Source organism: Cyprinus carpio, chromosome A18, assembly GCF_018340385.1.
Source record: "Cyprinus carpio isolate SPL01 chromosome A18, ASM1834038v1, whole genome shotgun sequence".
In the NCBI taxonomy this organism is placed as follows: domain Eukaryota; kingdom Metazoa; phylum Chordata; class Actinopteri; order Cypriniformes; family Cyprinidae; genus Cyprinus; species Cyprinus carpio.
In genome coordinates this window covers 21727661-21750957 of record NC_056589.1, presented here as the reverse complement: position 1 = coordinate 21750957, position 23297 = coordinate 21727661, and the positions used below count along the sequence as shown (strand labels likewise).

At 35.2% G+C, this 23297-nt stretch overlaps 2 protein-coding genes across 7 annotated transcripts in view; both read right to left on the bottom strand.

Moving 5' to 3' along the window:
• Positions 1-13962, bottom strand: part of LOC109051791 (liprin-beta-1-like) — a 31222-nt gene extending 17260 nt beyond the window's left edge. For 3 of the 6 annotated variants that reach the window (XM_042775414.1, XM_042775417.1, XM_042775416.1), the window contains exons 1-9: positions 13808-13959; positions 6177-6260; positions 5576-5781; positions 4817-4903; positions 4184-4297; positions 3863-3994; positions 1448-1540; positions 1182-1274; positions 144-261 (exon numbers count right to left, since the gene is read on the bottom strand). In XM_042775414.1, the coding sequence (XP_042631348.1) occupies positions 144-261; positions 1182-1274; positions 1448-1540; positions 3863-3994; positions 4184-4297; positions 4817-4903; positions 5576-5781; positions 6177-6240 (907 nt within the window). In that variant the 5' untranslated portion in view covers positions 6241-6260; positions 13808-13959. Of the gene's footprint in view, positions 1-143; positions 262-1181; positions 1275-1447; positions 1541-3862; positions 3995-4183; positions 4298-4816; positions 4904-5575; positions 5782-6176; positions 6276-13807 lie in introns of all 6 variants that reach the window. The other 3 variants (XM_042775415.1, XM_042775419.1, XM_042775420.1) reach the window with 3 other exon arrangements.
• A 1516-nt stretch (positions 13963-15478) lies between these two features.
• si:ch211-245j22.3 (uncharacterized protein LOC563798 homolog) lies at positions 15479-23294 on the bottom strand. Its single transcript, XM_019069274.2, has 5 exons — positions 18080-23294; positions 17057-17189; positions 16360-16509; positions 16091-16196; positions 15479-15940 (listed from the first exon to the last, which is right to left on the bottom strand). Exons 1-5 carry the CDS (start codon positions 18154-18156, stop codon positions 15816-15818), a joined length of 591 nt encoding a protein of 196 aa, XP_018924819.1. The 5' UTR covers positions 18157-23294; the 3' UTR covers positions 15479-15815.
• Between the last annotated feature and the right edge of the window lie 3 nt (positions 23295-23297).

The window sequence follows — 23297 nt, the reverse complement described above, 5'->3', positions numbered from 1 at the left end:
CTCCGGACTTTATATTAAATAAGTTAGTACATCATCACAGAAACAGCATAATGACAAGACAAAACTAGACCCCTCTAGGGCACGCTGGGACAGGCAATACTGTGATTACTAAGTGTGAATTACAGCAACTATGCATGACCCACCTCTCTCTGTGCTGTCTAGGCCTGCAGGCGTTGGGGATCTGGACCCCGTCTCATCCTGCAGCCTCCTCAGATCACCATCTCTGCCATCCAGCTGCCTTTTCAACATAACCAGCTCCTCCTGAACATTAAACACACATCTCACAACTCTGACCCAAAGTCTGGACGACCACTGAAGTTAACAGGTTAAACACCCAGTAAAACCAAACCATGCAGTTACTAATTACTATCAGAGAGTTGCACTTGCAAAATGAAAGTTTGACATAATGACATGTTTTTGTTAATAGTCCAAGCATGCAGATTTATTGAATTCAAACAGGCAAATATTTAATTAATAATTATATAGGTGTACACCACTAATCAAGATCACATTCATTCAAGAGTTCAATGCATTGCCAGGGTGGTAGAGATGTTTGTTACACCAAAAAAAAAAAAAAAAAAAAAAAACTACAGTAACACAATCTTGCAAACCTCACACTGAGCTTTTCAAACCTTGTGGCTTAACAGTATGCTACAGTAAGAAGCAGTAACAGAAATAGCTTCTTATGCATTATAAAGCAGTCTGAAATTTAGCTCTCTCAGCTTAAACATCACATAAAGCCTCACACTAAAGCATACTTGTGGTTAATTAAACATTCTGAGATCTTATACTGGTGCCACTGCTTAGAGAGGAGGGCAGATTTAATGAGCAGCTTTCAAACCATGATGAGAACTTTGTCTGCACAACATTGTGCAAAATGGAGGGCTATAGAGCTCTCAGTCAAGCTGAGACAGTTAAAAGTTTGATACTGTAGTGAGTGACATGAGATAATCGGCTCATTAACAGTGGCCTCAGAATGTATTTTGACTCTAAAGCAACACTGAATGTCACTGCATTGTTAACAAAATATTAATTGTGACTACTGTATGTGTGAAATGTTTAAAACTTAAACTAAAATCTTCATTAAAAGTGCCAAAAAGCAAAGTTACAGTGCAAAAATAACTAAATAAAAAATCATTGGATCACAACCAGAAGCAGTAACCACCCTGAGGTATGCCGACCTTGAGCGCCTGGATTTTTTGTTCCTTCCTCTGTTTCTCATACTGCATCTGGCCCATTTTGAGTTTCAGGCTAGAGAGTTTGGCCATTAGCGACTAGCGGCAGAGAGGTTAGCCAAGGAGGAAAAGGAAAATAGACACTTAAAGATCACAAGAAAGATGACAGGTTATGCAAGAGAGACAAAAGAAGAAGAGAATCCCTATGCAAGCTTAAAGATAGCAACATCAATTGTTGTCTTCACTAGTAAGAAACTAGCGTTGAAACTCACCTTAGTGGATTTCAATTTCTTCTCATACTGTAACCGTTCATTCTCCAACTCAGAAATGCGATATCTCAGTTCATTAATCTCCAAAATCAAACCCTAAAAAGGAAAAATGTCTTTAAAAGCCAAAAAATCTCCACAGAATTTCACAGAGTGTCAAGCATTTTAGCAACAACTTGTTTTTCTAAACATTATTTTATTAATAATATTTTTTAATAATGTGAAATTTAGTGTTGAATGGGTTAAAGTTAAACTGCCATATGTATGCTATCGATTACTACACACACAAAAAAATAGTTACAATAAAAATAAAACAATTTAAAAAACTGAGGGTAATTAATGCACACAATCTAAAAATATTAATAATTTGTTTCTAAACACTTACAGATTATCATGGCCATATTCCTAAATTATGTTGCTTCAAAGGGCTTCAAAGAGAAGCCTACTCTCAAGTTTGAAATGGTTTGTTTAACAAACAGATTAAGTATTCAATATTTACAAGCATTAAAAAAAAAAAGAATCTAGTGGCAAGCATCCATTCAGCACTCAGGCCTTTCAGGGCCAAACTCTTTGTCGGGATGTCTAGCATTCAGGCCTGGATATATGATTCAGTAAACAACAGAGCAGCCTCTAGTTGTAAACACTCAGTGAAATACAGACACATCCACTTGGAGCAGTGATACGGAAAACTCAAAGGACAAATCAGAATACACTACAGTTTTGGGTCAGTACAACGGTTTTCAACTGTGATGATAAGAAATGTTATGATAATAATAATAATAATAAGAAGAAGAAGAAATACTTCTTTAGCAACAAATAAGCATTTTATAATGATTTCTGAAGGATCATGTAACACTGATGACTGGAGTAATGACTGCTGAAAATTCAGCTTTGCCATCACAGAAATTAATTACATTTTAAAATATAATTATTTGTATATATACACAATATATTATATAAATTTATATATACAAACAGAAAACAGTTATTTTAAATTGCAATAATATTTAACAAAAATACTGTTTTATTGAATTTTTGATCAATTAAATGCAAGCTTGGTGAACATAAGAGACCTCTTTTTAAAAACATTTTAAAAATCTTACCAGCCACAAACTTTTGAACAGTAGTGGAAATAAAGTATTTCAAGCTACAGTAGTTCTGATAGTTCAAAATCTAAAATGACATATTATACTCTTAGTCTTAACAGGATAAAAAGACAACATTTCTGGAAACAAACTGGAGACTTGCTGAGACAGTAAATTATGTGGCAGCAAAACGGAAAGAGCAGATAAAATTTATATCTTTGAAGAATTTGTTGACCAGCCTAGACCAAACACACTTGCCAGTGCACAGTTTAAACAATAAATAATTTGTATATATGTTCTATAATAGTCTAAAAAGAATGAAAAACACAATCACAAAGAAAGGCCTGAAATGAAACGTTTGTCATCAACAAGGAGACAAAATCTGTTTTCGGTGGCAGACTGTGAACATACAGGTGCAGAGACTGGTTCATCTCCATGACCCTAATCTGAAATCATCCTCTTGCTTTTCTCAATTTTTGGATCTGACTCAAAAATACCTGCTAAAGTGATAACAGCATTTCCCAAGCATAAATAAAACATGTTATGGACAAGAACTGAGACAAGCTGGTCTGGAGTTCATAAGATAATAGTCTCTAGAATCTAGTCTCAAGTTGCTTTAACAAACAACATAAAAAACTTTCCAGTTTGCAGTTTATTTGTGCCAAGAAACGCCCACATTGACAGGAAGTGTATTTGTGAACTACATGTTAGTGGCCAAACATGGTTTAGGGCAAGTTTATCTGAAATAGTTGAAACCGCTGATGTGGAAATCCATTCCAATGGATCCCAACACCCTCTTGCTGAGGACCCTTCCTACTCCCATTCATCCACATAGTCCATTCATAGCCCTTAGTGGTAGTGACTGCTTTCTAGAGAGAAAAGAGGCCACCTAAACCAATTTTTGGAGAGGAAATGGTATCTGGTAAAGGCTGTTTTTGCATTTACCATTTTGCCCAGACAGCAAACAAAGCGGAGAATAGTTAAAAGCCCAACATTCCAATGCACTGGAGCAGACCTCTGTACCACAACATGACGTGATTGGTAGATGTCTGAGCGCTAACAGATCGCGTTGTTGAATGCAAGTCTTTCTACTCCAGGCTTGTACAAAAACAAACGGTTGACTATTCTGCAGAATCACGATTCTAAACAAACATTCAAGTCATTTTCCAGCAAACTGCAATATGTTAAAGCAGTCAAAACAAAAGCTCTGTGCACCAACGGCAGAATCACAAATTAACCATCGACTACCATTACAATTAAAGCACAGCCACTGACATTTTCAAAAAAGACATCATTACACAATTATTTCACTCATGCATGTGTGCATGTTTCCTACCTCACTATCTCCGAATCTGTCGTCAAAATCGAATCTCTCTTTCTCCATGGCTGTTAACTTCAGCTTTAAGTTGGAAACCTCTGCCATAAGCTCCAGCTTCTGAGTCTCAAGGGCTGATCTGCACAAGAGTTCCTAGGAACAAGAGTTCAAAAATGCATGAACAAAGAAAATCCACCTTATGAATAAATTTCATGGGCTTTTGCTTGTGATTGGACAGTACAGTGAAGACTATGGGCTGAAAATAAGCTCTACTGTGCAAATTGCACTTGACCCAACTGCTAGACCATGTCTCCAATATACAAGAAATATCTTTAAACCAACCTGTTGCAACATTTCTTCAGTTGCATTAAGTTTCTCACGGTGTTCATCAAGGCACAGGTCTAGGTCCCTTATCTTTTCACCCTGCGCCTCCACTTGATCCGTCAAAACACTCACCTGCAAAGAATGATGATTTTATTTTATTAAAAAATACTGTTTTATTCAGCAAGGATGCATTAAATGCATATACATTAAATTCATCGAAAGTGACAGTAAACACATTTATAATGTTTTATAAATAAATTATTACAAATAAATGCTGTTCTTTTAAACTTTCTATTTACCAAAGAATCCTGAAGAAAAATTTTTTTATCAGGGTTTCTACAAAAATATTAAGCAGTTTCAAACACTCATAATTATTAGAAATGTTTCTTGAGCAGCAAATCAGCATATTAGAATGATTTCTGAAGGATCATGTTACACTGAAGACAAGCGCTGCTGAAAATTCAGCTGTGTTATCATAGGAATAAATTACTTTTTAAAATATATTAAAAAAAGAATCTTACAATTACTGTATTTATTTATGACATAATAAATGCAGCCTCAGTGAGCACAAGCTCATCCCAAAAACATGAAAAAATCTTGCAGACCCCAAACTTTTGATTGTACGGTATGTGCACGTATATACAAAGTTACCTGAAGCACAAGGGATTCTTTATCACTTTCAAGACGATTAAGTCTGTCCTGGTAAACATCACCGGTGATTGAAATGTGTCCATTTGACTGTCCGAAAAAGATATAGAAAAATAATTTATTATTAAAGACTTCTGGAATCCACCACGATATGTCTTGAATCAGTTAATTTTACACTTTTAAAAGCAAGTAATTCTTAGAAAAACAGGGTTACTTGAGATTCTGGGTTTTCATGCACCATTTATTGTGCCAACAAAATGTTAACATTCGGTGAACTAACATAATAATCCACATAAACTGACTAAATATGGTACTATGTGTTGTCTTTCCCTTGGCAGTTGTTCAATTTGTCTCAAGAAACACAAGAATAATGTTTCTTGGATCTGCTGTAACTAATATCTCGAGGCAATGATAAAATTATGAATAGAAGTCTTAATTATGAATAGAACTACTGCACACAATACTACAAAACCTCAATTAATAATTTATAACACTGAACCCTTATTAAGTCAGAATGAAAACTGTAAGCGTTGGCCTAGCAATACCTGCATCAAACCGAAAATACTTCCAACAAGCACAAACCAACACATAACATACTTTTGACTGCCACTGAAAATAGACTACGAGCTAACGGGAAAATAGACTTCCTATAAATAAACGGAGTATAAATAACCATGTACTTCCTTACAACATGGCAACACATAGTATGCTACATCTAGAGTAGACAGTGAATTCTAGAGTTCTGGAATGTGGTGTATATACCAGGTGACCATGCAGCCACTCCACCAGACTGTCTGCAGTAGAGTCTGGGATCTGACAACGCAAGCTCTCTCTCTCCTCAGTGTCCATGAGCTCCAGAATGCCCCTGAAGTCCTCCAGTAAGTTGAGGGCTCGCAAGCTGCCCATGAAGGGCGATGTTGGGGACTGACAATCAAAGATGCCATTGGAGTAGTCCAGAGCTTTGGAGCCTGAGTGCCAAAGACAAAGATAAATAAAAGCAGTGAAAACAAAACATATCATATATCAAACAAACAATATCATACAGGCGACTTCAACTTGAAATGTCAGCCTTAAACCTTAGTAAGGAAATTCAGCCTTGTAATAAGCCAGTGATGTCTGTGACATTTTTTCAGCGTGCTAATATTGTAGAACTGCAACCATAGTAAGGTTTCCAATGTGGATTTTGTTTAAATGTGGAGGGACCGTTGGATTTGGAATAGAGTTTTACCAATGTGAAGTGAATTATTTTGTCAGGTTTAAATGTGGAGGGACCGTTGGATTTGGAATAGAGGTTTTAATTCACTTTTGGTATGATTAACAGAACTGTTGAAAAGGCTACATGAGTCATAGGTAACCATTTTACCTGCTATAATGCCATCCATTTGCTCCAAGGCTGCTGCCAACATGTCACTAGCATCAGACATCATCTTGTTCAGCTCTGTTAATCCTGAATAAAGAGGAACTAACAAAATAAATATTACAGTAAACAGCCCAAAATGCATTTTGGCAATCTCTTAACACATTAATAAAACCTTTTGAAGGCTTGGGCACTGAATAAGTCAAAACTACAAAACTGAATGAAAAAATAGATGCCACTGTGCTTTGTGTTTGATACATGACAAACATAACTCAGAAAATTAATTTTTCGTTTTAGTACTTCAACCTAAACTTATTTTTGTTATCTGCCATGGCAACTTTTCAAATTTTCAGTAAGTTTTCATTTTTAATTTCAGTACTTTACAACAATTTTGTTTAATTTCATTCAAGGTAATGATAGCAACACTGATGTGAGCACACAAATTATCTGCCATGGCAACTTTTCAAATTTTCAGTAATTTTGTTTAATTTCATTCAAGGTAATGATAGCAACACTGATGTGAGCACACATCACTAAACTAACTAAAATGCATGAAAGTATATTTCTCAACCCTTCCCATTCATCTTCATATCTAACTGCGCATTTATCTGGACGGGGTCCCCCTGTGATAGTTCCAGAGAGCAGAGCACATCCTTTGGGTGAAAGGTTGGCTGGTTTTCAGCTCTCTGCTGTTCCCTGGGTAACACAGTCAAGCTCCAACCATTAACCACAGATTTTAAAGAATAACTGAGCCATTTATTTCAATTATTGGCACAGTGCTTGTGCTGCCGCTGGGGACACTGGGTACTTTGTTGGGGGACTAGCAGGGACACATTGTTAGACCCTTTTGGCTCGTGGCCCGAGAGCACATCGGCGGCATTCTCTCAGTTTTAATCCTTAAAACAAGGAGGTGAAGAGACACCCCGTCATGTTCTGATATCCCATCCACCAGTGTTGATAAATTTCTCTGCCATAATGACCAAACATGACAGGCCAAAGGTTAATTTACAGATCTGAAAGAAGGGAAAGTGTGCTATGCTAAGTAGGAGTTTAGTTTTTCTGCACAGAAATGGCTTGTGATCCAAGTAAGAGGAGCTACTCAACCATTTGAAGTCATTCAAAGAAATATGTGAAGCATAAAATCACAAAGCACCACTCTGGATTTATGTGTTGAGGTAAAGGACAATCCTAAAGCCTGTATACACTGAATTAGGAATTAATAATCCTTTGAAACATGTAAACACAAATTTTGTGTAAGACGTACACAGGGATCATCAGAGCAAATTAGCTTGACAGTAAGCCATTATAAGGATCTTAAAACATAAAAATCCCCACACCCACCAATAACAATGGCCATAAACATACAACAACAAACCTCACACAATACACTTTCAAAAATTACAATAGCCATGAACTAACAAAATACAATTACAGGTGTGAATTTTAACTTTAACTCAACAACATCAAACTTATTCCATTTATTGAAATTTTGGAAAATGTGCACTTTAGATTTAAAGTAGATTAAGCAGATTTAAAGGTGAGTATTTTAACTTTAACTCAAGTACATTTCTAATGGAAAAAATGTACATTTACTTCGTTACATTGGGTGAGTTTCCTCTAGTAACTTAATTTTTTATTTTGTTTTGCAATATATGTTAAGAAATGTGTAGTTTATTCCAAGCACGCTGTCTCTTTTTTTTTTTTATGGGGCATTAGCGATGACCTATTCACAAATTAATTACCATTTTGTGAAATATCACTTCATATTCCTTGAATGCACTGAATCATCTGAAGCAGTTTCTCACTCATAATGGCTAAATGTTGTTTATGTTCAGATGTATCTCATAAGATATTATATGCACTGAATCATCTGAAGAGTTTCTCAACTTACATTTTTTATGGCTAAAGTTTCTTTGCTGCCTCATTGTTTATGTGATCAGATGTTCAGTAACGGTCATTTTAAGCATGAGCATTATGAAAAGTTTTATTATTGCTGTCGAAAGATTAATCACGATTAATCACATCCTTTAAAATAAAAGAGATTTTTCAAAGTTTACAGGTCTACGGCTAATATTTTTTCAGAACATGGTATTTTTAGGTGTATATTTAACAAAAATAAAAATAAAAACCAGAAGCTATGTTTTTAAAATATACAATTACAAATACACATGGTCAGTGTTTCAGTATTTTAAATAAAATCATATTTTATATATAAATATAAAAACGTGATATAAGAATATAATTATATAAAGTAAAATTTTTATATTATACATGTAAATAGACCGCCGATTTTCAAAATATAATAACACTGTATTAGAATGTGTGTCATTTGATAGATGGATACATACACTGAAAGTATGACACAGTATCACATAAATACAGTATATAAACAAAAAAGTTTATTTTGGATGCGATAAATCGCGATTTTTGATCATTTTGACAGAAGAAATTCACATAACATTCGATTACAAAACTCTGCAGTTCTCCATGTCAGTGGTTCCTTTTAGATGCATTCGATTACAAAACTCTGCAGGTTTAGTTTTTGATATTGTCTAATTATTTAAACAAGTTATAAAAGATAACAAACACAAAAAAATTCAAAGAAAGTATCCAGACAGTTTAACACAAACAATTATTTGAAGTTTGTTATCCTGTCACTATGGTTACAGACATTACACAAGGCCAATGCAAGTTATAAAAGGGGACTGACTCCAAATACATGTATGCACAGGCTGATTTGAGAGTCACATCTGTTAGTAAACAAGCTTGTAAATCCCAAACACTGACGGTGTGAATGTACCCATTCTGTTAGAAGAAAAGTGGATCAAACACTTTCCTCTAAAGAGTTTTCAAAAGATACGACATCAAGGTCAGAGTAAACTAATGTGCTTCACTAGTGTGGAAAGTTTCGTTTTTTTAAAATAACAATTCTCAGATCCAGAACTACTATGGAATGTTTCAATCTGGTACCTTAACTATGTAAATAACAAATCAAAACCTTGTATGGAGACTCCTGTTATGTCTAGATAAGCTGTGCTTTACAAACATCACATCGGTCACATGTTCACACAGCACGGTTTGGGGCATTTTTTCCTGCACATTTCTAAACAGTTCTGTTGATCTACATTATATTATCACTATTTAGATCAAGCAAAGCAGCAAAAACAACTCATTGGAGTTTCTCTCTCTATCTGGAAAGCCTTTTATTATGAGCTAACAACCATGCAGCGTAGACTCAAGCTAAGGATGCTTTGCATTGCAGATTTTTTTCGTGGCTGTAATTTCCTCTCATGGCGGGAACATGGTGGCTTCCAGCCTGTGAAAAGCGATAGCACATTCTTTATGAAGCTCATATTTCCTTTCTGAATCACGTGAAGTCAAACAGAGAAGACTTTAGGTTCAGAGATATAAACATCAAAACAGTTCATGCACATGCAGAAATATGCAGTCAAATAGCAAAAAGTTACAGCACAAGTATTTTTCTAAAATCACAGACAAAGGAAAATCTTGAAGAATGTGTTTCAACAATCCCTAGAAGAGGTCTTACGAGAAAACGTGCCAATAATGACATTAAGTGGGAAGAAACTGATTGTGAGACATGAAGCCTGTCCTTTGTTTGGAAACATTTTCCTGGATTCACAGAACACACAATCCTGTGGGAGCAATTGTCAAAAGGAATCAGTCGACTTTGAACGTGAATAAATATTACTAATACTGTTCCCTGAAAAGGGCTCAAGATGGCATAAAATAAATGGTTATGAATATTAGAATGAGAATAAGGGAAAAAAAACCCTAATGGCCTCTCAAATCCATCAGTCGGGCACTTGAGGGCATCGTGTGTATGAACTTTATCCACTCCACACTGTGTGAGTCGTATTAGCTACTATCCCTCTCTGAAGATCTGTGACTGACTGACAGAAAAACCTCTGCTGGCACATAAAGATGCTGGGGAAAAATAGCAGCCTTCGGGTCATTCATCTCAACAGAAATAAAAGCATTTATAGCAGACGAGCCGTGTAAGCCAGCAAATTTGCCTCAAGTCAAGCTAAAGCAAGCATAGAAGCATGCCGGAGTCATGGGAAAGACATTTTTAATGGACCTGTAAGCACATGTTCATCAGATAAATATGTATGCCAAGCTTTCTAGTAAATGCTGATAGTAATATTTGCATTAGGAATGACTTTAAAAATCTTCATCAACACTGAATAAACAATGGGTGTTAACCAATAAATGGCCAAAAGTAAAATTCTATATTTTTGCTAAATTAGTTAAAAAATAAATAATTTAAATAATTTAATTTAAAAAACTATTAAAAACTACTGTTTAAAATGTAAATTTAAGTTAAATTAAGTATCAAAACATTATAATGTAGAGTATGAAAAACTGATGATGTTATTATATTTAGTGTTCTGATAAGGATTAAATTTAATAGTGTCAGTGTTATTATATTATTAGTGTTTTTAAAGATTAAACTAAATGATAGAAAATGTAAAACTTAAAAATGAAAAATGTGAAAATAACATGCAATTAAACAAAAAATATCCATAAACTAAAAAAAATAAACTAAAAAAATGTCCAGAAATTGGCAGAAAACATAAGCTACCATTAAATCATTCATCCCTAGCACTTTGATACATAATAACGTACTGAATGAGTATCATATTTATGTACCATGGTACTTACCACTGTTGTTCACAAGTTTGAGGTCAGAAAGTTTTTTTTTTAAAGAAATTAATACTTTTATTTACCAAGGACACATTAAAGTAATCAAAAGTGACAATAAGAATTATTATGTGTCAAATATATGATTTTTTCCCCCTACTTTCGATGAATCAAGGAATCATGAAAAAAATGTATCATGATTTCCACAAAAATATTAAGCAGCGCAACTGTGTTCAACATTTCTCAAGCACCAAATCAGCATATTAGAATGATTTCTGAAGGATTATGTTACACTGAAGACTGGAGTAATGGCTACCAAAAATTCACTTTTACCATCAAAGGAATAAACTACATTTTAATATGTATCGAAAACAATTATTTTAAATGTATGTTATGTTTGATCAAATAAATGCAGCCTTTGTAAGCATAACTTCTTTCAAAAACATCACAAAATCTTATGACTAGGCCTGTCGCAATAATCAATATAGCGACTTATCGCACAATATATGTACATGACCTCAATAATTTTTGGTGATGCAATATATTGCCCATTATGTTTAAATAAAGATTCATGTCACCATGTTTTTTGCAATTCACTTACTGCCTGTCTTTTACAGCTTCTCATACATAACGTGGTGTAGTTGGTGCTAGTTCAAATTTTAAAAATGCTTCTACAAACAAAGTTTCATCTGCAGACATGGCCTTGTTTAGGGATCTGTGCCTTTGTGCATACAGACATCTGACTGTCTGTAGATGGAAAAATCTCCATACAAGTGTACATCATACACCAATTCAAAAATTACCATGGTACATGCTCAAAAAAAAAATTGCATTGTCATGTTTATTAATGCGTTTTTATCAGATTAACTGTGCCAGTAGGTTATTATATATGAAATCTTTCAACACTGATAAATGCAATGCCTGGTTTCACGTGGATGAAAAAAGCGGTCAGATGTGATCTCAGCGTTTGAGCCAAGCAAAGAGTTATAAAAGATGTTTGGGTCTCGTGCAAGTACTAGAGGAACACAGATGTGCACAAGCCTTCAGCCCAGCCTGCGCCTGTGGGAAGAGGACAGCCCCTGCTTACAACAGGCTCCTTTTCTTACACATTTCAGAAATAGAATTTTTTTTTTAAACGTAACTCCACATATTTGTGGCAATATTGGGGCATCACTAAGCAGAGTTTTATACATAAGCAGTCAATGAAATACTACCACTGACTGTTCTCACACCCTCGAAACTTCTAAAGGGACACCCGTCTGACACTGATCTGAAATATCCTGTCACTACACCAAGCCAAGGCATCCTCGTAGAATATGATGCATCATACTTAATATAACCACATGGAACAGAGAAGGGGTGCCTGCCTGTATTGAGGGGCCTTTCATATGCTAACTATAAAAATAAAAAGAGTGTTTGCAAATATCATAGTGGATGAGGGAAAAACACACGTGTGGTTTATCCCTTCGAGATGGTAACATAGGTTGTTGCACAACAAATAAAGATGGCTGATGAAACCTGCAGGCTTACTTTTAGGCTGCAAACACAAGAAAATATTGCTGTTTGAAGTCTTTCAGTAGAGGCAGTTACTGTAAACATCACACCATTTCACAATTTCACAGATGTGTGACTGCCATGGACCTAAATTACATAATCAGAACAGTTACAAGGACAAAGTTTAAAACTACAAAAACTTCAGAATAGTTGCAAAGCAACGGCATGTAACACATGGAATTAAATGTGAAATTTTGAAGTTGTAAATCACACTTATCTGTTTTATTTAACACTTCGAAAAAAAAAAAATTCACAGTGTAGTGGAGTTAACTCACACTCTTTACTATAATATTATTTCTGAGAGGCGGTTTATTTTACTTATTTTATACCTTAAAATGGTGGCAACAAAAATAAACACCTATTTTTAAAGCTGACTAAAAGCTGACTAAAAGAGTTTTGTACACGTTATAGGCTTTTCAGCTAATTTAAACATTAAAACTATTACAAAAAACATTAAAAAATACACTAAACAATCAAAGAAACAAAAAAAAATAAAAAAAAAAAAAAAAAAAAACAAAAAAAATCAAAAGCAAAAAAATTAACAAAAAATAACTGCTTAAATATTTAGCTATTAGAAATTATGATATTATTTGGATTTTTTTTTCTCTGAGGATTCACAAAAGTAGATTAAAAAAAACTTACAAACCACACAATTCTCTATTTGTTACTGACTTGATTAAAAACCAAATAATTACTGATGTATAGCTTTTTTTAACAACGTCGAGTGTGACAACTTGCCCCGGGCCCCATGCCCATCCAAAAACGCACATGATGCTGCACACTACGAACTATGAAAAGATCGTGTAAACACAGGAAGTCAAACATATTTCCATAAACTGTACAGCTGAAAAGTAACAATTGCGATCTGTAAACTTTGTATCAGTCCAGATCACAGGTGAGGATGCGGTTAAGGAAACTCATGTAACAGCAGCTCTTGTTCTTCTGTGGCTCCGTGGAATGTGTGAATCACTTCATCACAACCACAGCTGTGCCTTAAATACCTAGTTCTGCTCTTCAAATCACACCTTATTTTTTACATTTATTTTTAAAGAGTTTAAAGAATACCTTGTGTTTTGTCTTAAATATTGTACAATCACTACAAACATCTCTTTGTCGATGCGGGTTTCTGAGTATTACCTCATACACGTACATAAATGCTGTCTGAAGTCAATCCCTTAGGCAATGAAAAGAAATAATCACTAACTTATGTGTGAAGTGATGAGAACATAATATAGGCTACTATCATAACTTCGCTCAAAACTTTTTTTTTTACATCTCGGTCATCTACTTTAAACAAAAAAATATTTGTGCACAAATACAAGCAAGTTTCCCCACTCAGGCAAGTTTAGGAAGCCAAGTAAATTCACAAAACACACATGTTTATCAGCTATTCTGACAAGAAGTATGCTGCGATTTCTTACCGAATCTGGACCGCCGTCTAAAAGTGTAAAATATAAATCCGTGGACGCTTTTCCTAGTCTTTTAATGTCTTTAAGAGATTTGCTCTTTCCGTAGTTGGTGTTCCCACCTCGCCAGCGCCATGTCGACAATGAAAGTGGGAATGTTGGACGTCATAGGAAGGGAATATCCTACTACGGCGAAGGCGTGCTGCTTAATATTCATAAGTCATGTCTTCACCATTGGATGGTCACTGAGCTATCTAATTAATATTCAGACAAAATCTTTCTCCATAGGAAGGATATCAAATTGCGTCATCGCAATCTAATTAATATTCAGAAGATGAGCCATCGCCGTAGTAGCATTAGTAACGCATAAATGAAGTTTGTTTGCGTAAATTTGGTCGTAGTTGTAAGGCAACGCTTCACTCATAAATATGGTGAAACATGTCAAAAAATAATTAAATAAAACTTTTTAGCACTTTGGAGGCGTTCGTCATAAATCAGCCACATTGTATTGATAAACGGATATTTGTGTGAGGGTTATAGGTTTAGGTAAAGGTATAAAAACAATTACTCAGATTAATGTATTAAAACATTTTTTTGTCTGTGAGATAGCCTCACTAATGTAGTCAAACCAACAAGTGTGTGTGTGTCAGTAAAGTAGAGAATGAATAATTAATTTCTGCTCAGAACTCTTTATTAGCCTGTCATTTAGTCTTTTTTAATCTAGCACACTATTGTCACCGAAGCTATATCTTAATGTCATAAGCGTTCCTTTGAAGTCAATCTCAGCTGTCAGTAAACAGCTGCTGGAATAAGGCATGCAAATACCAACTGCAATCTGACATGTCCAAAGGTTTTCAGATTCTCGTGAGAAATGCAGAAGAATGCTGCAGAACACAATAGTACAATTATTCATTGTAGAATACAGACAGGGTTTTGAAACTGAGATATCAAGCCAGAATACATTTGTTTCTGTACATACAGTATTATGTAGCTTAATATGTAAAAGAAAAAAAAAAGTTTGTATGTAAATTAACTCCAAATGAAAGCTAATACTTGACACAAAAATCTGACCCATTAGTTCAGTATTTTGTAATCAATGGGCTAATCAAACTTGAAAGAATATTGATTATCCAAATACATTACACAATTTAAGGAGGTGAGATTAATATTTAATTAATAATTGGTTTTTCGGTAAATGGTCTGTAACTCTTGTGCTTGGCAGTGAATTATAACATCCTGAAAACAGCCTTATAAGAACCTAATAAAACCACTATTTACGGCAGCTATTTAGATGTACTTTGTAAATTCACATGGAAAGGATACACAATCTGATAAATAAAAAGATAAAATGATTTGAGGTGTTCAGAAATTATTTCAGAAGATTCAATTAATCAGTATAAATATACATGTAATATGCATATAACATCAGAAGTAGGATTAATTTGAGTGTCATCAATTGTGTCAATTTATATGTCTACATTACAGCAATAATTCATCCAGAAATAAACATTTGCTAAAAATGTATTCACCCTCAGATCATCCATTATGTAGATGAGTTGGTTTCTTCATCAGAAAAGAATTGGAGAAACTTAGCATTACATCATTTGGATCCTTTGCAGTGAATGATGGATTTGTTTCTTACGAACACACAGCTTTTTGCTGCACACGATGTTAACTGATGGACTGGAGTCGTGTGGAATACTTGTGGATTATTGTGATGTTTTGATCAGCTCTCTTTCTGACGGCACCCATTCACTGCAGAGGATCCATTGGTGAGCAGGTGACGTAAAGCTAAATTTCTCTACATCCTTGAAGGCCTGAGGGTGAACAATTTTTTTTTTTTTTTTTCATTTTATTTTTCATTTGGAGTTCATTTACATACAAATTATTTTCCTTAAATTGAAAATAATTATACTGACTAATGCATGAACTTCTCATCTTTAAGGCATTCATAACAGCCCCATCACAATCAATGCTGTAAAAGCCATGACCTCCTTTATGCTAAATGTAAATAGACACAGCTTTATAGTACTGCATGGCCTTTGAGAGGCCTCTCCATCTTCACTGTGTTTGGATCACATTCCAACATCTCTCTGATCCATTCATCATTCAGCGCACCTTCAATGAACTCTTCTTGACTGATAATGGCTATAGAGATGGAAAGAAAAAGAATGACATAAAGAGACTGTACTTCTGTAAACTGCCATTTTCCAGTGCAGTTTAGTGTTTCAAGAGTGGTTGAAATAACTTTGGCACTTTAGATAGCAATGTAGCTTGTATTTATAGCACGTAGCTTACCATTGTTATCTTTGTCCAGCCGTACAAATATCCTATTGGTGCATTCTTCAGCAGTCAGTGGATCAGGTTTGGTCAGTGATGCTGCAACACTCATCTTGTACACAGCCTGAGTGAGAACAGGCATGAGACAATATAAATTTGTGATTATATATTGCCCTCTAGTGGAGCAATCCAGAAACACGTAAACAAACTGCATTTATAATTCCAGAGTAAAATGCTACAATCAGTTTAGAGCAGCAAGTAATAGAGTTCTTCAACTATAGTCTTACCTGCATGATTTCAAGCATCTCTGAGTGCGTGATGGCTCCATCTTTGTCTTTATCATAGAGTTTGAAGGACCAGCGTAGCTTCTCCACTGTCGTGCCCTCAATCAACATGCTGATAGCTGTCACATATTCTCTGAAGTCCACAACTCCATCCTGTTAAATGGCATTCATATCACACTTTTTATATCACAACACCATTCCTGTGTGTGTGTGTGTGTGTGTGTGTGTGTGTGTGTGGTATATATATAGTATTTATTATCAACAAATAGTATGTGTTACAATTTTTTGTATTTTGGTTACCATTTTTATATATACTGTAATTGAGTTATAACTATATATATATTCATATTGTTTCAGTATATTTGATATATATAATATAAATATATATTATATAAGTTATATTTTATATATATGGTATATATATATATATATATATATATATAAAATATATATATATGTATCAGCATATATCAATTTTAAGCTAATGATATTGTTGAATTATTTTCTCATCTTAAACCACTGATAATTATTCATTGACCTTGAGGTTAGTGGAACATGTTTCCCACTGTTAGTATAGTGTCTTTTGTTATGCCTCTGCCTTTTACAAGTCAACATATGTTTTGTAAAGCCAGTGTTCTGTAACTGCAGGTTTAAAAGATCATATGTGTCAAAGCTTGTTTGGTTTTGAGCTTTGTAATACCCCATTGTTATCTAGTGTGCGGAATATCTGCTCTGCATACTCCGCTGACTCTTTTCCCACGGTTCCATTGCAGAAGTGACGTCTGAACTCATGGAGGGTGATCAGTCCACTGGGGCATTCATTCAGGAACTTCCTGCCAGGCACGAGCACAAAAGTGGACACATTTTATAAAATATTTGGATTATTTTTTATCACATGCGGTATTTAAACACATCTTAAATCAATGATAAATATTCAATGACCTTGTGTTAGTGTTGTAATAAAGATATTGTATAGATCCTGATAATTGTCCATTAAATGCACATTACATAAAAATATACTATGGAATTTTATTATACTTTTTTTTTTAAAAAATATTGAAGTATGTCTACAAGATAATACTATTTCAGTCTTAAACATGATTAATTCAATGCGTTTATACATGTATACATTTTTTTGTAGAAAACCTTTGACAACCATGAACCATGTTTTTAATTTCTAAAAATTTGTTCTGTAAAAAAAAAAAATCCATCCACCAATGTCTTTATCAATATTAAGGTATGTTAATAATATTAATATATGTATAATATTAATTAAAAGCTACCAATACTAACACTTGATAACTATAAGACTGTGTGTTCTGTCAGTATAATAGGAAGATTTCTAGAGCACAGTTACATTATGAATGCTTATTGAAAAAGGCAATTGTCTTATCATGCACGTCATTAAATGAAAAGTTCCAGGAACAAGACTACAGTAAAAAGTCAAATAAAAAAGATGACCTACTTATGCTGAAATAGAGTTTATATGGTTTTTCAGTCATGGTTGGCATTTTATGGTCTATAATAAAAATCTTCAGTAAGACATGTCCCATTCTTGACACATTTTATGGCTATAATTACTCTCCAATAATAAAGACCCAGAATGAGGAGGTTTGTCAGATGACATGAAACCACGCTTATGTATCCTATTTTTACTAACCGCTTCTCTAAAGCCCAGCTGTACTAGTCATAGTAGTCACCAGTTAATATTTTGTAAACTTACCTGAACCATTCATAAAGCTCGGTGACGTAGGTGCCACCTTTTCTGCAGGGTAAGGTTGCTGTCTGTCCCATCTTCATCAGTGCAACAAAATCAACAGTGGCAGAGATGTATATATAGCAAACCCCAGCTTACTTCTCTCTCACTTAATCATTCTTACCCAGACCCTTCTACATCTGTGAAATTAAACTACAGTAATCTCCCCACAGGAGGCCGACATGTAAGCAAGTGACACAAATTAATTACCTCAAAGACACATGAGTGACACTTGAAATCCTCTGGCTTCTCTGGTCCCAGCAGCAGTCTAGGACTCTATATTTTCCTTTTGTAGTATGAAAAATGTATGTTATTTGCTTGAGAGCTGACTTGTTCTGGTGACCTAATTGTGCTAATAAAAAAAGCCTACATTTGCAGCAGTTTAGATTATTCACATCTTTCCATTTCCCTATATTCAAATTACAATTTCCTACTTTCTACCTCCAGGAAATTAATTGAAATTTACGAGGCAATCTCAAAATCTCTGAACAGATCGACACAGATGTACAGGAAACTAATGTTGTTTATTTAAGAATTTTTACATGTCAGCCTGGAGAGACAGATTCTCTGCTACTAACCAGACCTGTTGACAGTAGCAGCGATGGCATTGACAAACAGAGGAGAAAGCAAATACAAGAAAGGGGCCTGCGTGCCTGGACAAGATGCCCGTTCTATAACAGCCTTGGTCAAAGGCTCAGACAAAGCAACGAGGAGGTGCAAGCATGCAGATCTGGAGGCTCGACCCAACAGCTGCTCCCCGACTGTGATATTCACGGAAATGATGAACAGTCTTCAGGGTATCCAAACCACTTTCATCACACACTCAAGAAACAAGGGGAAATAGAAAAATGAGCAAGTCTTTGTCTGTCTTATAAGGCAAAAACCTTTATCCAATACCCTTAGATAGCTAACAGAACAAACAAAAAAGTAGTAAAGAAAAGCAAAGGGTACACAAAAAGGCATGCATGAATGAATATTACAGGAACAATATAAAATCAAGAAATTTTCAGTCTACACAGAGTGAAATTAGGACAAAAGCAACATAAGAAAAGGTCTGTTTCTCTAACCTACGTACAGTACTTGATTTCTGCCAAGTGCAACTGCAGAATGACACTCCAAACAGAACATAGTCACAATAAAGGAATAGGTCACTCAAAAAATAAAAATTTGCTGAAAATGTACTCAGCCTCAGAGTTTATTTCTTCATCTGAAAAGATTTGCAGAAATTTGGCATTACATCATTTGCTCACCGAAGGATCCTCTGAATGGGTGCCATCCAAATGAGTTGATAAAACATCACAATAATCCACAAGAAATCTACTTGACTCCAGTCCATAAATTAACATCTTCAAGAAGTGAAAAGCTGCATGTTTAGAATAACTCATGTAATAATCCAATAATCCTCTATCAATAACGTTGTCTTCTCTCATCTGAATCAGGAGAGAATTGTGCGCCGATCAAGCACAGTTTACAGTACAAGCGAAGACAGTCAAAAACAGTTCTAAACCAATATGTTTGTTATGTTTTACTGTGGGAGGACAACAGGAGATGGACTTTTTCACCATAAGGAAGCATTATTATTTATTATGGACTCGCATATTGTTCAGAAGCAAGCGTTTAACGTCAAAACACATTAATGATGAATTTGTTTTTGTTTTTAAAACATACTGTACACACAGCTTTTCACTTCACAAGATGCTGATTCTCTGACTGGAGTCGTATCAATTACTTGTGGATTATTGTGATGCTTTTATCAGCTTTTTGGACTCTTTTTCTGACGGCACCCATTCACTGCAGAGGATTCACTGGTGAGCAGGTGATGTAATGCTAAATTTCTCCAAATCTGTTCTGATGAAGAAACAAATTTATCTACCTCTTGGATGGCCTGAGGGTGAGTAAATTAATGAAACTGTCATTTTGGGGTAAACTATTCCTTTAAAAAAAACAGTGAAGCTATGTGGGAGAGTGGGAAACAGAATCAGAAGTCTTTGTACATCTTTTAGGACCAGCCTGCAGTTATGGCACAGGTCAACGCTTGTACATTGGGGCAAACAAAGAAGCTGTTCCCGTGCTCAAGGCTACAACTGCCCAATCAAAATCCCTAACTGGACATCTTAGCAGAATTATGATTGGCTAACACATCTAACCACCCATGTGACAAGCGCTTACAGTTGATCCCATTAAATTTCAGTCAGGTTTAAAGAAATACCCCATTTATATTTCTAGGTAGTATGTTACGTTTGCAAAGCCAAGCGTTGGATGAACTATGAATCATGGCAAGACTTATTTTTACACTAAAAACCCTTGATGTGCACATCACCCAACAGTTTTTCATTTCAGCTGATTGGGTGGGTGGCATCCTCCATTCAAGTAAGCTCTTGGCAGCATGTGACAGTAGACAATGATATGAACACATTTTTTTAAAAGCAGCTCACACCACAGTCACAGAATTACAGAACATCTGACAGCATAGGGCAGCTGAGCGTTAAGGGTACTTGAAATATGTCTGCGGTTAATTTGCTTTGGTGCAATCGGTCAAAATCGGCCGTTTACACCACGCAAGGCCACGAGACTCCTGTGGCACATGTACACTGTCACAATAAAGCAGATACACTGATCAGCTGTATGAAAGGTCACCAGTATAAAGGGAAGCTAAATTTTGGAAGAAAATTTCCATAATCAGATACAAAGCCATGTTGAAATGAGAATTCACTGAGGTGAATGATTACCCAGGGGAATCAGATGACTTGTTTTAAGAGAGTGAGAAATTTAGAAAGAGAAAAACAGAGAGCATCAGTATCCCACGGATGTGCACATAGAATAAGATCTCAATTATACAAAATAGGGAATCATTTCAAGAAATGGCATCTGATAGCATAATTTTAACAGCCTAGGATGATCATCTGCCCAAAAAGAGGTGTCATGTTTCTGAGATTTTAGCCCTTTTAGTTTTAATAGGCTTTGAATTTAATCTTTGAATAGATAAACCAAAAGATAATGTCCAATGTAGTTTTAATAGGCTTAAAACTACATTGGACATTATCTTTTGATTTATCTATTCAAAGATTAATTTAACACCATTTAAAAATGGTAAAAACACGTTCTTATGTCTCTTCTTCAGTTAAAGTAGCTCTCATGTTGTTCAAACCTGTATGACTTTCTTTCTTCCTTATGACTAGAATGCACTACTCGACTTTTAAAATCAGATTTGAAATCACCAGGCATCACACACTTGCAAACTTTGTAACATCATACACATTGACTGAAGATTGCTCACTAAAGAAAACGTGCCTCATTGCAATGAGAGATATGACAAATAAAAAAACAATGTGTTCTAAAATCAGCTCAAAATGTTTGGTACCTTCTAAATGCATGGAATCGTAGCCTGATGCTAGAAAATCTAAATCTGTATCATACAACATGTGATTTCATGTGAACCTACAAAATCTGCAGGCTGGCTCTGACTCTCAGCAACTAGCGGAGACTCCTTGAAACTGTAAATCAGGGTAAAAATCTGGGCAAAAGTCTATTAGTAGTGTATTCCAACCTTAAGGTAAAACACAACACTGAAACCAAGAAAATTTAATAAATTAAATTGGAGATCTATGAAGTTGGACTTGCAAAATAGCACACAAATCTTATGAACTACTTCTATATTGTTTTTTAGTCCTTGCTGAAGCTTGAAAGCCCATATGGTCACCATTGACTTTCATTACACGGAAAAGAACAGAGTGAACATTCTTTTAAACATCTCCATTTGTGTGTTCTATGAAAGAGAATCATACAGGTTTGTAAAGACATGAGGGTGAGTAAATGATAAGTAAAGTGACTTCATGGTTGGATTTGTATTAAATACCTTCTTGAAGCAGGAAGAATGTGAAAATACATCTCCTTATTACTCTGTTGTTGTTTTACTCTATAAAAAGTGATTTTGTTAGTATTTCGAAGTTGGGTAGAGATTAAATTATTGGATATAATTCCTAAATACAGTTTAAACAACAATCACCTACTAAATGTTGATCACATAAGCATGTTATACCTCTTTGCACATAACCGAACAAGAAGAACTAATGAAAGAATGAAGCCCTGAACAATGTATACGTCTTAAACCACCTTAACTCGAGTGTCTAAAAAGTGGTACTTTGCTGCTCCGCTAAAGGATATTGAGAAGGGGTTTCCACGAATTGTTCCCTGAGAGACCCTGCCCTTATTAGTTTCCAATCACCATTATACCTGTTGCTGATCTCCATCCAGAAAATCTTTCAGAACAGCAGATCTAATACATCTAACTAAAGAGGCAACAACCAAGAACATTGTCCCAGGACCTCTATAATACCGCTTTCTCAATGGGCCCATCAGTAAAAACGCCGTCCCAGGCCTTGTAAATCTTAGTGACGGCCCTGTTTCAAGAGAAGCATAGCGCTGGCAGGACAGACGAAGGTCTGAAGGAAAAGTACACATTCACACACAGGTTTGTAGAGTAGAGAGGAAAAAAAAAATTATTGTCAGGCCTAACAGTGATCCTCTATCTTCTGATTTTTCCAGTCTTTTCAAGTAGTTCTGTTTGACAAATGACCACAAGCACTTACCAATACCCCTCCCCGTTGTTCCACTCTGGTTCATCAAAAAACATTGAATTCAAGACGATTTCTGCTCTAAAAGGGTAAAATAACTACCAGGCTTCCCTTGTCAAAGGAATCCCATGACGTTTTTATATAAAAAAAAAAATAATAGTCCAGCTTTGCCTCAAAGCATCAGTTCAAGTGTTGATTGACTAAGGAAATAGTTTTGAAATCCTTATGCCACTGTATCTCAGAGGGACTATTTGGGTTCTTGCCTTATGGCTTGGCTGAGGCATGCGTTTCTCAACATGGCAAAACAGGCCAAGAACGTCTCTCTGTTCTGATCCATGCCAAGGGGCAGACGCGACCTCAGAGCTGAGATAAAGAAATGCACACCAGACCACATAAAACCTGGTCCTGTTGCTTAAGGTACTCAGCTTAAGGTACTAAGAGAGACGGCCATCCCCTTCGGTTCTCCTTCACCAAGGGCAGCCATCAGATAACCTGCCATGCAGCTTGTCCAAATGCATTAAAAAACACTAATAAATTAATAAACATAAAAGACAGAGAATTGTCAAAGGCTTGCGGCCCAGTGAAAATGAATGGATGGTTCATTTTAAAAA

Bases quoted from the DNA above. Each gene is read 5' to 3' on its own strand.
- si:ch211-245j22.3 (XM_019069274.2), bottom strand. From the start codon at position 18,156: ATGAAGATGGGACAGACAGCAACCTTACCCTGCAGAAAAGGTGGCACC. The intron at 16,510-17,056 runs GTATTACAAAGC...GCCATTTAACAG, and splicing joins GCACACTAGATAACAATGGG to GATGGAGTTGTGGACTTCAG. The intron at 16,197-16,359 runs GTAAGACTATAG...GTTCTCACTCAG, and splicing joins AGATGCTTGAAATCATGCAG to GCTGTGTACAAGATGAGTGT.